This window comes from Acanthochromis polyacanthus, chromosome 16 (genome assembly GCF_021347895.1).
Source record: "Acanthochromis polyacanthus isolate Apoly-LR-REF ecotype Palm Island chromosome 16, KAUST_Apoly_ChrSc, whole genome shotgun sequence".
NCBI classification, from domain to species: Eukaryota; Metazoa; Chordata; class Actinopteri; family Pomacentridae; genus Acanthochromis; species Acanthochromis polyacanthus.
The window spans coordinates 24,455,997-24,471,391 of record NC_067128.1 but is presented as its reverse complement, the minus strand read 5'-3'; the positions used below and the strand labels follow the sequence as shown (position 1 = coordinate 24,471,391).

Genomic DNA, 15,395 nt, shown 5'->3' with positions numbered 1-15,395 from the left:
CGGGGCCTCAGTAACTAAACCAAAAGCCAGAGTCACCACAAACAAGCAAAAAGAGGGCAACACCATATGCCCCAAGCAGGTCACAAAAGCTTTGACAAATAACATCCATTCCCAAGGTTCCAGGGACAGAAGATGACACACTGAGGGGTCTCACACCACCAATATGCCACAACCAGGGAACACCTTACCACATCTAACTCAAGATAGCCGATGTATGGGATTGCTAGGCCGTTGGCGGCTCAAAGTTGCAGCCAATGACAAAATTTTATGCGATTGATGCCCCACAGTGCAAAAGATTTCCGAAAGAAGCTCTGTGACAGACACCATGAATCCAGTGTCCACCAAGCATGGGACCATGAGACTGCCCATAAAAAAAAGAAAAAAAAAATTACTATGAAGGCAAGATAACAACTTACCTACAGTCTCCTCAATTGAACCCATGAACTCCCCATCTGAGCTGTGGCTCAACAACTCAGTGGACATCAGTTTTCTGGCTGACGGGGAGAAAAAGGGTGCCTGACCAAGGGCAACAGTAACACGGGCACAAGGAAAAGCCCATTCAACTACATGAACACCAGTTTCACCATTACACCCGAGACCTCCATGATTTCTTGGTACCAACACCAACCATTCTGTTACCTGCCAATATGACATTACTCACCAGAGCAATAGGGGCTGGGGTGGCAGCACTGAGGCCAGCCTGCAAGGCCTGCCTCTCCTGGTGAAGCTGCTCATTATCAGCCTTCAGCTGCATGATAAGGTCCTAGCTGTTGCCTTTCCTCCTCCATGGCACCAGAGGAGGAGCTATACCAAAACTCACCAAAAACCAAATTTATAAACTTGATGCTGAAGGCTGATTAGATTTACACATCAACTACTGCTGTTCTGTCTCTAAAAAACATGTACACATAATAGAAAATCATCAACAATACAAAAAACACAGAAGAAAAAAACCCCCGTTGGAATACACATCTGTCTTCAGTGTCATTCTGCTGACAACGCCAAGAATGTGGCAATGCTACAAGGGTTAATGTACTTTGGCTGATTACCAAATGACTGACAACACCCCCTGGGGGAATTTCACCCCCAGGAAATCCGACTAGAGGGAACCACCACTCCAATACAGGGAAAGGTCACAGGTACATAGGACGCGAGAGACAGACATGACTCAAATATACACAAACTAGAATTTATTAACAATATGTTCCTTTGGTTAAAATGACAAGGGTTCAATATAAAAACCTTAGTGGCGGTGCCACGAGACGGCTCAATAGTAAGTGGCCAAATAGAAGTAATCTGTTAGGACCTCCAGGGTGCAGCCACCGAACATCTGTATACTGAACTTAGGGCTGAGGGCTTACCAGACCGGAGTGACTGACTTGAAGAGGGAGGGAAAGGGTCCGGATGAAACTTCTTAAGACCCTCAATCTTCAGTGTGTTGCCATTAATTAGCTTTTCCATGGCATCAAAGCGGGAATTGATAAGATTTGAGAGAACTCCAATGATTTCTTTATCACGGCCAGCTAGCCCCTCACCTTCAAAGTTTACGAGAGGGGGATTGTTTTTAGCAAACGGGCTTTTGTTCTTGGCAGATGATCTTTTCCTGTCTCGAGAAAACATTAAGACGTCAAAAGTATGGTTATGATAAGATACCAAAAACAGAGTATAGCGTTAAACCGATTGTTTTCCGAAATAAAATTTAAAGTTTGGTGCAACAGGTTGAAAAGGAGGGTTGCTCACGCCGCCATCTTGCCCCGTCCCAACTTTAATCCTCCTTCAAAGCAGGAAATCCGGGCTTCATTTTCTCAGCATTGAAACCAACGGGTGACATCACGGTTAGTGCACGCCTGCTTTTACTCTCCATCAAAACAATACAAACTTCGTGTCTTCTCTGTTCAGTAGCTTATGTTTCGCCCTCTCTGCAGGTATCTTTGGTACTGCTGCTGCTCTGTTTGTCTGTTCTCTCCCACTCGAATTATCTATCTATCTATCCATCTATCTATCTATCTACACTATATTGCCAAAAGTATTTGCTCACGTGCCTTGTGAACGTAAGTGACATCCCATTCCTAATCCATTGGGTTCAATATGACGTTGGTCCACCCTTTGCAGCTATAACAGCTTCAACTCTTCTGGGAAGGCTGTCCACAAGGTTTAGGAGTGTGTTTATGGGAATTTTTGACCATTCTTCCAGAAGCGCATTTGCGAGGTCACACACTGATGTTGGACAAGAAGGCCTGGCTCTCAGTCTCTGCTCTAATTCATCCCAAAGGTGTTCTATCAGGTTGAGGTCAGGACTCTGTGCAGGCCAGTCAAGTTCATCCACACCAGACTCTGTCATCCATGTCTTTATGGACCTTGCTTTGTGCACTGGTGCACAGTCATGTTGGAAGAATAAGGGGCCAGCTCCAAACTGTTCCCACAAAGTTGGGAGCATGGAATTGTCCAAAATGTTTTGGTATGCTGAAGCATTAAGAGTTCCTTTCACTGGAACTCAGGAGCCAAGCCCAGCTCCTGAAAAACAACCCCACACCATAATCCCCCTCCACCAAACTTTACACTTGGCACAATGCAGTCCGACAAGTATCATTCTTCTGGCAACCGCCAAACCCAGACTGGTCCATCAGATTGCCAGATGGAGAAGCGATTGGTCATCTCCAGAGAACGTGTCTTCACTGCTCTAGAGTCCAGTGGCAGCGTGCTTTACACCACTGCATCCAATGCTTGACATTGCACTTGGTGATATATGGCTTGGATGCAGCTGCTTGGCCATGGAAACCCATTCCATGAAGCTCTCTGCGCACTAATATTGAGCTAATCTGAAGGCCACATGAAATTTGAAGGTCTGTAGCGATTGACTCTGCAGAAAGTTGGCGACCACTTGGCACTATGCTTCAGCATCCGCTGACCCCGCTCTGTCAGTTTATGTGGCCTACCACTTTGTGGCTGAGTTGCTGTCGTTCCCACACACTTCCACTTTCTTATAATGCAGCTGACAGTTGACCGTGGAATATTTAGGAGCGAGGAAATGTCATGACTGGATTTGTTGCACAGGTGGCATCCTGTCACAGTTCCACGCTGGAATTCACTGAGCTCCTGAGAGCGACCCATTCTTTGACAAATATTTGTAAAAACAGTCTGCATGCCTAGGTGGTTGATTTTATACACCTGTGGCCATGGAAGTGATTGGAACACCTGATTCTGATTATTTGGATGGGTGAGCGAATACTTTTGGCAATATAGTGTATCTACATTCACCCCCATATGTCTGCCTTCCCTGAGCCTCGTTCTTTTGGAGGTTTTTGCCAGTTAAATGGGATTTTTTTATTCTTATTGTCACCAAAAAGTTACTCGAAAGGGAATTGTTTGAACTTGCTTGGTTTCTCTCAAATATTATAATATAAAAATAATAATATCGCAGTAATATATGGCAATATCTTCACATTATTAAACAAGAAAAGCACTCAGAGAGTGCAGTACTCCACCAAGGCTGCTCAGTTGTTGTATGATTTCCGATGGATGAAATCTTTTAAAAAAGAATTGTGGTCCGCAATTTGTAGTAGGATCGCAATCATATGATCACCATCAGACAGCTGACATAGTGGTCACTTGCTGTCATAGTTACAGTGATGCCGTGCCAATATGTCTCAATGATACAGAAATCTATAACGGATCCATGAATCCAGACTATAAGCTGCATCTCTGCCAAAGTCTAATCATATGGTCCTTGTGCTATTTCCGACCTCTCTGAAAATTTCATCCAAATCTGTTTGTCCGTTTTTCAGTAATGTTGCTAACAGACAACAGACAGACAAACGTACGCTGATTGTCATGTAACTGTGTCATGTTCCTTGGAGGAGTCATGAAGTGCTGTGAGATAACTTTTGTTTCAAACTGTGGCTGCAGGAAAATATGGAATCAAATTGAATTTTAAAAATGGCTCCATAAATAAAAGTTAATCAGTGAAACCATGAGTTGCAGCTTAAAGCTTCATAAATTTTTGTGTGAGTGGAATTTTAATTTTTTTTCCCTCCAAAGCTCTGCATTACTAAAGTAGTTCTCTAAGAATGCTGCTGTATATATGTTTGCCACAAGCTAAACATAACCAAGATGAAGTAATTCTTGTGTAATGGCAAGTGCAAGATGTCAAAATTTAGTATGTTTAAGTGTATAGTTTTTTATTCAGTTGTAATCACATTTCCCATAACACTTGAAGGCAACACAAAAGCTCATCTGACTTCATCATGACACAATGCTATGCTTTCAGGGGCATTGGCCCATATAAGGTTGTGAAGCAGGTGGAGCTATGTTGGCCTCCTTTCCTGCCTCTGCAAACCCGTCTGGTCAAAGACTGCAGCTTCGCTTTCATTTTTTTCCCGTGTTACCACTAATGCATGTATTTGGGAAGACTTCTTTTCCACTATATTATTGCTTTAGTACAAATGACTCTGATCCTTTTCCTCTCCATCGTTCCCATGTATAAACGTCTTTTCTATTCCATCTTCTGCCCCATCCTTGCCTCACTCATGTATTCGCTGCAAATAAAAAAAACATCATCATAGTGTTTCAGAAGTCTTCCCTTTGTATGTTGTGTATGGAAATGATGACAAACAAAGTCAACAGGTGAACTCCAGGGTTTTGTTTGTCTACTGGTTTGTACTAGTTTTTCTTTTTTTCTTTTCTTTAAGATTTGTGAGTATGCAATACCTGATCTCAAAATATTAGGACGGTCCCATGTCAAACTATAGGCTGATAACCCTCATCATTTCAGTCATCGCCCTGTGCTTCACATTTTCATAAATTAATATTCAAATTTATTGCAAGTGCCGAGCTAACAAATACATAATCTGGACAGTGCTATTTAACACAAACAACTGAGGGAATCATGAGTGTGTGCAGTTTTTATGTGTAAAACTTGTGAATTAATGCATTTTTATTTATTTTGACACTTAAACATAAAGCAACAATAAGTGACCTATTTCTGGCTATCTTTTGTGAAGAATAGTGTGTAACATCTGTATTCTAACCAAGGTTCGCTCTCCATCAATTGCAACTATAGGAATAAGCGCAGCTTTTATTGTGAAATCACTCATCCGAGTCTCAGCGGGCCAAGCGAGCTCGAGCTGCTCGGAGGAGTCCAGTGACGTCAAAGATGTAAAGTTATATCACATGAGTTTGAGCTTATACCGGAAGTGTACACAGTCTGCCTTCAGATTAAAATGATATTTTGGCACTGCAATTATTGAAACCAAGCTTTCTCCTATTGGAGTGATTATCTTTGACAGCTCTCTTCGTTTATTTATATATTAGGTACCTATAAATTTTTAAATGAAGTGCAACATTCAGGGGAGATTTGAATGAAAGATGATAAGGACAGATAATTTGACCATGAGCTTAGAATATTCTGTAACGTGTCTGTAATCATGTACAAGATTTAAAGAAAAAAAAGAAAAAAAATTATCTCTAGCTCGTGGTGCAAACACAAAATTATTTAGGAATGTGCACAATGTAAATTTTGGCTTATCTCTACAAACAAAATCAGTAGGTAAGACAGCATGTAAGGAAAGCCTGTGAAAATGTTATTTTGACTTTGTTCTGACCAGTGGTGTGGTTTGGTGGGGGCATTCTAGGCTAAAGCCGCAAATATCTTGTAAAGAAAACCAGCTCTGATTTTTTTCTTTTTTCTTTCTTTTTTGTATCACAGAAATAAGAATTGTGAAAAAGTAACTCTGGATCCATTCATCTGTTCTCCCTAACACGTGTTAAAGCCCTCAAAAATAAGCTGATTTAAAATGCTGGGACAGTACTTTTCTGTTTACACTACTTTATTGAGATTTTTCAGCAGCAGTGACATTATTGTGGGTGATCCTATAACATCTTATTAATAACTAACAAAATATGTCAACAAATAGCTGAGTGAGATTGAAAGAAAAGCATTCTTATTGTTTTATATTTTATTTTTATTATAAGTCGCTGTAGTTTGAAAAGTTAGATCATGAGACTATATACATGTGTTTTTTGTCTGTCACATAGTCAGCAGATTTATTTGGAATGTTAGTCCTTTTTTACTTGGGATCTCGTGTCATAGGACTTCATGTGTGAACTTTTTCCCCTCACCAGCAGCTTCAACGACTCTTCTGGGTCAGTCACTCATACTACTACTAAATTCAATTTATAAAAACAAGTAATTCTAACACACACCTTTACTTATGACTGTTGATTCATAAATCATGATTATTAAAATTAATTCCATGGCACATAGTTTGAGAGCCAGTGGTCTAGCTATCCATCACTCACAGCAATACTATTATAACTTGAATTAACCCTGTGCTAAGTCCCCCAGATGCTCATAACACTTGTGATTCTGACTAAGCTATGTAACGTCACCGCTGTACACGTATTTTAATTTGGAAAGTCGTACCGGAAGTCCTGTGCTGACTCTGACTGACTTGATCCTAGTGGCAGGAATGGCGGCTATGATTACCAGAGGAAGGAACCCAAAGACCCTGAAACTTTACTTGTAACGGCCCCGTAGAGGAATTTGTTTCCAGCTAAACACAGAAGCTCCCTCCTACGCCAGATAATAGGGAGAAGAAGTGCTTCACCTTGAGATTAACGCGATAGATATCCGTTTCGAGGAGGTGGACGCACTTTGCGACTTGCTAGTTAGCCTAACGTTAGTGCCGCTGACTTTGATTGAAGGTAGCTGTTAGCTCGCAGCACTACTAGCCAGCTGTTGGCTACTTGGCTTGGCTGACCCAACAAGTTAACTTAGTGATTAGCTGTGTGAAAGCATTCCTTATTTGTATCTTCGGACTAGGATCTGTGCTCTGGGTCAGTAGACAGTATTCTGAACCTTTACAGGGACTGGGAGCACACGACAACAAGTCGCCACGGCGCCTATTGAACATTATTACTGCTAACCCTGAACGTTAGCTCGGCACTAGCTAAGTTAGGTTTCTGAAGTCTCGCCCATTTTTGGATCCTGCCCCAGCCATTGGCTAAGGGCTAATCAACAGCCAACTAGTCTGCTTTTCAGGGTCAATTGGTACTACGATGGAAAGTCTAACGCTGAGTGATGTCGAGCAGAAATATTACTCGGATTTGTTCGTTTACTGCGACACGGACAACACCAAAAAAGTGGCTTCCAATGGAAGAGTTCTTGACCTTTTCCGGGCGGCCCAGCTACCCAGCGAAGTAGTCCTGCAGGTAAGCTAGCTTTAGCAAGTCGAGTTTTCAAACTTAACATTAGACTGTGATGACTGAGAACGAAGCGAGGCGCTGTTAATGGATAAATGGTAAAGTTGGCTAGTTCTTATGGCTGACCTGTCATCCAGTTTATCAGTGGTTAGCCTGGGTAGTTAGCAATGCTGCGCAGCAAAAGAGACACACCTTCTTCTGGCTAATGTTAGCTGTAGCCAAAGGGAGTAGGCAGCCAAGTCACATAGTTAACCAGAGCTGAAAAATGAGGCTCTATCTGACATTTAATACGTAAAAGGGAAGCTGGTGTAACTGTCCATGGTTGTCATTTGTGGGTATGTATTGATAAACGTCCAATATATAAGAAACAATGTACTCATCAGTTTTTTGCTTCATATTACAGCCCACTCTTTCCTGTCCTCTGACTCTATCAACATCTGCCTTTGTGTTAGTCACTGAACTGAACTGGCATGGTGGAAATGCAGAGCCAATGCCACATTGTCTACTAGCCAATGTGATTTACAGCAGTTACTATGTAACCTGACAGTCTGTTCCTTACACAGACTTTATAAATATGTATTGCCCCTCTGTTACATTAGTTTATAGTCAGGTTGCAGTATTCATCTTATAATTACACCACTGATAATCCCATCTGAAGGAGATCCCTGCCTGTTCTGTTAACTGCGAGTCATGAGCAGCCAGTTAAATTGCAGCAGCTCATGCTTGTGACTCCAGGTCTCTCAGCAGGCCAATATTTGCAGTTTGTGAGTCAGCATCCTTTTCAAGGTCAACAAGGGGAGCTGTGTGGTGAAAGAATTAGGCAGCCTTGGAATCCTCCACTTTCAAAATCTACAGTGAACACTCTGCTGCCCCGTGAGACACTTACAGCTACCGTGTCATGTTGTAACAGGCTGAGAAAAGTGACTGGTGCTTTGTATCCACACATACTCACATGAAGCCCTTTGTCAGCAAGAAAGGGATCAGTCAGCTGTGGCAGCTGGTGGTGGTGTGGCTGTCAGTGCTGATGGACTCACACTTCATGAGTTAGCATACTGTTATGAACTTTAATAACATCCAGGTTTCAGTTGTACTTATGTTACGCAGCTTCATGTAACCACACTATCTCCTGTGTAGAAAAGTGTACATTTCAAGTAGCTCTCTTGTGCTACTCTGTTTGCCATTATGAACCTGGTCAGTATGATGTAAAGCACAACAAACTATGTGATAATCAGGCTTGTTACTGCCTAGACTCATTAAGCGTCTGCCAGTAAACGGCAAATGAGACTGTTGCTTGTGCTGTACTGGTGACCTAAAGCAAGTACAACATGTCAGTGTTTGCAGTGTTGTGTTTGATCATGATGTAGGAATCCAATTGTAGAAGCACACCCTAAAATGTTAGTCATGTGTTGATTATTGTCTTTATGGTTTGTTTCCCGTATAAGACCAGCTCTGTTGTTTTCATCAGTAGTGGTTCGTAGCAGATTTTCAGATGAAAACAGCGTTTCTAAGTGTTTGCCCTTGTGTGTGGGTTTAGATCACAGAGCTATGTGGAGCCACTCGGCTGGGTCACTTCGGACGAAGCCAGTTCTATATTGCTTTGAAGCTCATTGCCATCGCTCAGTCTGGGCTGCCCCTGAGGGTGGAAAGCCTCAACTCGGGTGAGTTCAAAATTGAGTTCAATCATTGTCACTGTCTGGTACCTTTTTGGCCTGCTCTCTTCCCTGATCTTATGGGCACAGATTGCCAAATAACACCATCACGTAACAACACTGGCAAGTGCTGTAGGACTTCTCTTTTTAGTTTTAGATTTTTGCTACATAAAGGAGGTTAGAATCTTTTATTTCCTAAATGATAGCTGACTGAATCTTCAGGGTCACCTATTGGAACAAAGAGCCCGTTGTCTGTTGTCCTTCTTAACAGAAAATTGTGTAGTCAGAGGTTTAGCAAGAAAAGATGCTTTTAACTCTGGATTATTCTGAGAGGCGAAGTTAAAGAAATATTGTGTGAAACATTTACATTATCCAGCTTCTTGGTAATGACCCAAACATGGATAAACATGATGCATGCTGCATTTCTTATGTATATGTTTTACTGGAAGGTGCATGCCGTCTTTTCTTGATGTCCAACAAATATGGAGGTCTAAGCCTAAGAACATATTAGCTGATGCTTTTAAAATCAATTTTAAAATGAGATGTTTTTGAAAAGCCTTAATCAATCCTTAGAGATGCTTTCAAGTGTTGTCAATAAAAGCATAATTCTAAATGAAAAACGGGATGACCCCAAATTAATGATTATGTTTGTGCACAGAACAAATATTGTCCATTCTGTGCAGCTGATATACTAATATTTGTGTTACTGGATGATTGGGCCAGCAAAAGCTGTTTCATCTGGTTTTCTATGTATCTTAACCAAATAGTGTTTGTATTCTAAACTCTGGAGGGTTTAATGGCAGAACAGTGCTTTTGTGTTTGTCTCTGGTGTCATCAGAAAGATGTGACAGTCACTCACTGTACAATGTTACTTGTTTAGCCTGAAATATTGCAACATCCTGAAATGATTTCATAATTTCATTAAAACACAAGGAAGCTCAGAGGCCACTTCCTCCTAGCAAAATGAACACAATGCACAACACGATGGTTGTTAGGTTTAGGGATGTTTGAACTTTTAATTTTTTTGAAGTTGTTGCTGTCTCAGCAATTGATAGAGGTAATTCCTGATAGGATTTAGTAAAGAAATAAAACATTTGCTCTGTGCTATCAGAAACCCTGAAATCACTGCAATTGTGCCAAAATGTAGAATGTTGTTGCAGGAGCTGAAGCTTTCATGCACAAATGGTGAGCATTCAGGAAAAAAACTGTGCATAGAATATAGTGATAATGTTGATTCAGTTGTTGTGTCTTTGCTGTTTACTTAATGACAGTCCAGAGCATGAATACTCCTGTCTTTTCAAAATGGATATTTTTAGTGGGTTATGGGCCTGTAATTAATTAAGATTAAGAAGCTTTATTGTCATTGCAAGGGGTACAATGAAATTTCGTAATTATTTTAAATTCTTTAATGATGATACTTGATTGAAAACATTGTGTAATGTTCTTGACATTATTACAAATTAATGTCCTTTAAGTGCTGATTTTGCAGCTTCAAACTTTAGAAAGTAAAGGATACTTGATTTACTATCATTTATCATATGAGAGATGGAAACCAATAAATAGTTAGGATTTTGCTCAAAAACAAAAAGCACTGACTGATTATTGAAACACTTGGTAGTTAATTTTCTTTCTGCTGATCACTTTATTGCTGAATCAGTTCACTGCTAGTGGGCTGTATGCTGCCAGATATTGCTTTTGTGTGTATACACTACGATTCAAAAGTTTGGGGTCACTTAGAAATATCCTTGTTTTTGAAAGAAAAGCAATTTTTTCAATGAATATAACATTAAATGAATCAGAAATAAAGTCTAGACATTGGTAATGTAGTAAATGACTATTCTAGCTGGAAATGACTGATGGAATATCTACATAGGGGTACAGAGGCCTGTTTCCAGCAACCATCACTTCTGTGTTCTAATGGTACACTGTGTTAGCTAATCTTATTGAAAGGCTAATTGATGAGAGAACCCTTGTGCAACTATGTTAGCACATGAATGAAAGTGTGAGTTTCCATGGAAAACCTGAAATTGCCTCGGTGACTCCAAACTTTTGAATGGTAGTGTATATATTGGCAAACTAGGTGCCAAAGAGGGTTTGAGATTCAGTTTGTTTACTAGAAAGCACCGATCAGTCCCTCCAGGATTTCGCGGGCGTTTTTCGCGATTGTTGCAGCCGAAAATGCCTGAATTCGTGGCAGCTTTTCTAAAAAATTGCAATAAAGTTGTGATGCTTTAAGCTTATTTGTTGTGATGAAATTGCAGGAGACAGTGACAATTGCTAAAAAGCTGCATTTTTTCCAGCTTGTAGAACATGTTTCAACACTTTAACTGACAGTATTTATTCCGAAATTAATTATTTAACGTTCCAACCCATTTCCACAAAAGCTGGCACACCATGGTGGGACATTAGCAGCAGCCAGACACTGGTTTAATATGATGTGTAGGGATGTGCGCCACTAGTCGTTTAATCGTTTAACCGCCTACTCATTTATTAAACGTTTAGTATTTTACTGGTCGGTTAACGCTGCTTTAAGCATCATGCACCTTGTTCTTCACGCCTCTGCCTCGGCTTCTTTGTAAACAGGCTGAGCAGCCAGGGAGAGAATTGCTCCTCCTCCCCTCCCCTCACACGCACACGTAGCCACACAGGGCCACACAGTTTGGGGAAGAAAGTTTGGAAAGGTAAAGTGGGAAGATGGCGATGCTCCCGCATAAGAAAATCAGCACCGTTTGGCAGTATTTTGACGCAGCAGATGACAGCAAGGTCGCCTGTCGGCTGTGTAAGCAGAAACCAGTGTTGCCAACTTAGCGACTTTCTCGGTAAATCTAGCGATTTTCCAAAGCGTCCTAGCAACTTTTTTTTGTCAAAAGCGACTAGCGACAAATCTAGCGACTTTTTCTGCCGTTTTGGAGACTGACAGGAAAACTCGGATCATTCTGCAGTTACTGTCAACAAGCAGCAGGTGCTGCTGTGAGCTGCTGCCTGTCCCAAAGCACAGGCTGTCAGTCCAGTAACCCCGCAGCAGTCCCAGTGTCTGATTAGAGGAGACCCACATCACTCCGCGGCCAGACGGCAGATGAATCGCGCATGCGCAAAGTCACTACAGATCCCATCCAGACTTACGGAGCGGGATATAAATGAAAATGTTTCTTCACTGTCATTATGTAGCTTTATAGACTAGTCGACTAGTCGCAAATAAAATTTGAGACTAGTCGGTGGGGAAATTAGTCGAAATTCCCATCCCTAATGACGTGACCTAAATATGTAGCAAGCGACGGGAATTGATAGGACTCAGAAACACCCCCACAATTTAATCAGTTGTTCCTTGTGTCATTTCCGTCGATTTTTTTGGAGGATCACAGTCCTGCGATTGTCAGCGGGCCACTGAGGTAGCGTTCACTTGTTGCCATGGTTACCGTGCCGCTATCAGACGCCGTGCCACTATGAATCCTTAACAAATCCGTTGATTCAAACTTTAAACTGTATCACTGCTGAAGTCTAATCATTTTTTCCTTGTGTCATTTCTGACCGACCCTGAAAATTTCATTCAAATCCCTGAGTCAGTTTTTGAGTGATGTTGGGAACAGAGGAAGGTTTCACACGCGCTGATTCTCACATAACTCCACCGTGTTCTTTGGTAGAATAATTAATCTAATTTACCTCATTCTTTCAGTGCTCTAACGGATCTGGATGCAACAGTTTCCATCATGGTGATTTGTCTGGTCTGTTGTCCACTCATTTCAGCCGTTCTAATATGTTTCATTTTTAAAAAAAGTGTTTATCAATCGATGATTTTTTTTTCTTTTTTTTGTATTCCACCACAGTATTGCACGAGTGTAAAACAGTTTAGCTCCGCTTTGGAGAAGAACATCGGTGAATTAATTATTTATCACGGTCTTCAGCAGTGATTTTTGTTGGTAAATGAGAGACATTAGTATCGCACGTCTGCATCTTCAAACCATAAACAAGGAAGTGAATTCGGTGACGTACGTGCATTACGTTTGCGCTGGGAGCTGCTGTGATTGGTGGAACTCATGGGATGCGGGCCAAAATTGCGGGAAAGTTGTGGTGATTGGACAAAATTGCAAGGCCGCGCAAAATTCGCGGAGATTGATTGATTTTTGCATGAATTCGCGCGATCGCAACATTGTGAATTCCTGGAGGGACTGACCGATGAATTCATTTTCAGGCGCGATTTGTCCCGGTTTGTATGTTACTCATAATTCTTTAGAAAAGAGATTTTATTGAGCTCTTTAGAAACTGATATATGACTGTTTTTAAACTCCTTAAAATATATGTTGGTATCAGCATCAAAATTTAAATATTGGTTGGGCTTCATATGCCCACTAGACTCCCTTCAGATTACAGATATATAAGAATTTTGTGCAATACAGAGGATTTGAATTTTATGAGTCCACATTGTTTGACATTCCTGTGGTTACAGTCTATGACAAGTCACTTCCTTTAAATGTTAGCTCCCCAGTCATCATATGCTCTTTACATGTGACCTCTTTCAAGCACATCTGGATTACCAATTTCTTGCTTGCTTATTTTGTTCTTATTTTTTGTAATTTATTTTGTAACACAGATTTTCAAAATTTGTATACAGAAAAGAGCTATACCAGATGTTTTCAGTGATGCAAATCAGATGTAAAATTTCTCTATTTTGCTCTGACAGTTAACATCATCTGTCACTCCACTGTGGAGAAGACAAACGCAGTATTTACTGCACCAGTGGTATGTTGAGTAGATCAACAGTCGATGTCTTCTTATTGAGGAAGCAACAGTTTCTGAAAGCAATAACTTGTTAGTTCTCATTATACAGCTGTCACTCTTTACAAGCCGTACAACACCAGCTAATAGCAGCAAATGTATAATCCTACTTTAGGCATTCCGGGAAATGCTGAGAATCCGTAGCTGAGGTAGCATCAGATGAGGGAAACTCGGGCTGCAACTAACGATTATTTTAATAATCGATTAATCGGCCGATTATTTTTTCGATTAATCGATGCATCGGATAAAAAAACATTTTTAATTTCCACCTCTTTTTTCAGAAATAGAAGATTTGGAATGACAGAACAAGTAAGATCATTATAGTGAAGCCTTCATCTTCAACCATTGACAGAGGTCTCACGTTAGTGACGTTCATGTTGAGGATTCTCTCAGACAGCTGCTTGCTGTGGTGTACATGATGTCTTTCTCATCATAAAGCCTGTCAATGCAATTCATCCTGCCTCACTCCAACACAGACCAGTGTCTTCACTCAGATGTCAGAAAATTAAAACTCGAGGCTTAATGTTCAAATTATTACAACTATAGTGTGCAAGTTACGTTTATTTGTAATGCATATTCAAACCATGCTTTAGCTGATGAAAGTGAAATAAAACCTATCTCTCATAGTCGCACACGTGCCCTATCTCTGTCATTAATCAGTTAATAAGCTAACCCTAGCATCAGACAAGCTACCAGAGAAGAGATTGATATTACGTTTCCTCACTTTAAAACAGAACAAATGTAGGATAATGCAGTGACTTAAGGTGCGTGTCCACAAGATGCGACACATCGCATGTGGCATGCTGGTCTGGTTGGTGCGTTTCCAGCTGCGATCCGGTGTGCTTACCTGCAGCTCATTTTTATAAAGTAGACTCTTCTACCGTCCTTCAACATCTAAACGAGCAGTCGCTGAACTAAAACCACGACAGGTTCAGCTGCTGCACAGATTATTTCTCGCCTCAAATGCTATAGAAAAACTTTTCCCTGAAGTGTTTTCGAAATAATAAAGAAAATTTGCGGCCGCGCCGCTGTGTTTATCAGACTCATCTACCGGACCGTCAAGCTGAAAGCGCGGTCACGTGTCCACGTAGTGGCCCGCTCGTGACCATCCGGCATCAGTGCGATTTTCAGATGCGTGCATTCCCGTGTAGTGGACACGCAGCATGTCTTTGTTTTGTGAAGCGTGAAATGCTCCCATACTTTTGAGGACTTCGGTCATCAACTCGCTCTGCAGGTGAAGTAGATGGCTCCATGACATGGCGAGTGACACATGAATCGCGCGACACAACGAATCGATAATTCAATTCGTTGCCAGCGCTTTTAATAATCTATTATTATCGATTTTATCGATTCGTTGTTGCAGCCCTAAGGGAAACACATTAACAAAACAAACATCACAGACTCAAGATATCTGACAATTGTAGAAAGTATTTGATTATCAAGATTAGTGTGTTATGTCACCTGACTTTAGTGTGTGTCTCCCCAGTCAAAGACCTGCCGCTACCCAGGTTTGTGGTGGGGAAGAACGAGGCAGAGGCGAGACATGCTGCTCTGTACCAGGATACAGACAGCCAGGGCTTGTACCCAGCCCCAGGTGCTGCAGTAATACCCAGACCACCGGGCAGGGGCCACCAGAACAAGAAAGGTCCTCCCTCATCCACTTCACTTCCGGTCCACGAGGTCATCCAACCACTAGCACCCAGCATAGACCCACAGGTCGGTAACTTTGCTGTCCCCATGTGGACAGGACTCTGTCGTAACTACTGGCACTTT

At 41.3% G+C, this 15,395-nt stretch overlaps 1 protein-coding gene across 2 annotated transcripts in view; it reads left to right on the top strand.

The window, feature by feature from the left end:
• The first annotated feature begins 6,428 nt into the window (after window positions 1–6,428).
• Window positions 6,429–15,395, top strand: part of reps1 (RALBP1 associated Eps domain containing 1) — a 40,148-nt gene continuing 31,181 nt past the window's right edge. For both annotated transcript variants that reach the window (XM_051960907.1, XM_022212388.2), the window contains exons 1-3: window positions 6,429–7,209; window positions 8,735–8,858; window positions 15,109–15,338. In XM_051960907.1, the coding sequence (XP_051816867.1) occupies window positions 7,057–7,209; window positions 8,735–8,858; window positions 15,109–15,338 (507 nt within the window). In that variant the 5' untranslated portion in view covers window positions 6,429–7,056. The remainder of the gene's footprint in view (window positions 7,210–8,734; window positions 8,859–15,108; window positions 15,339–15,395) is intronic.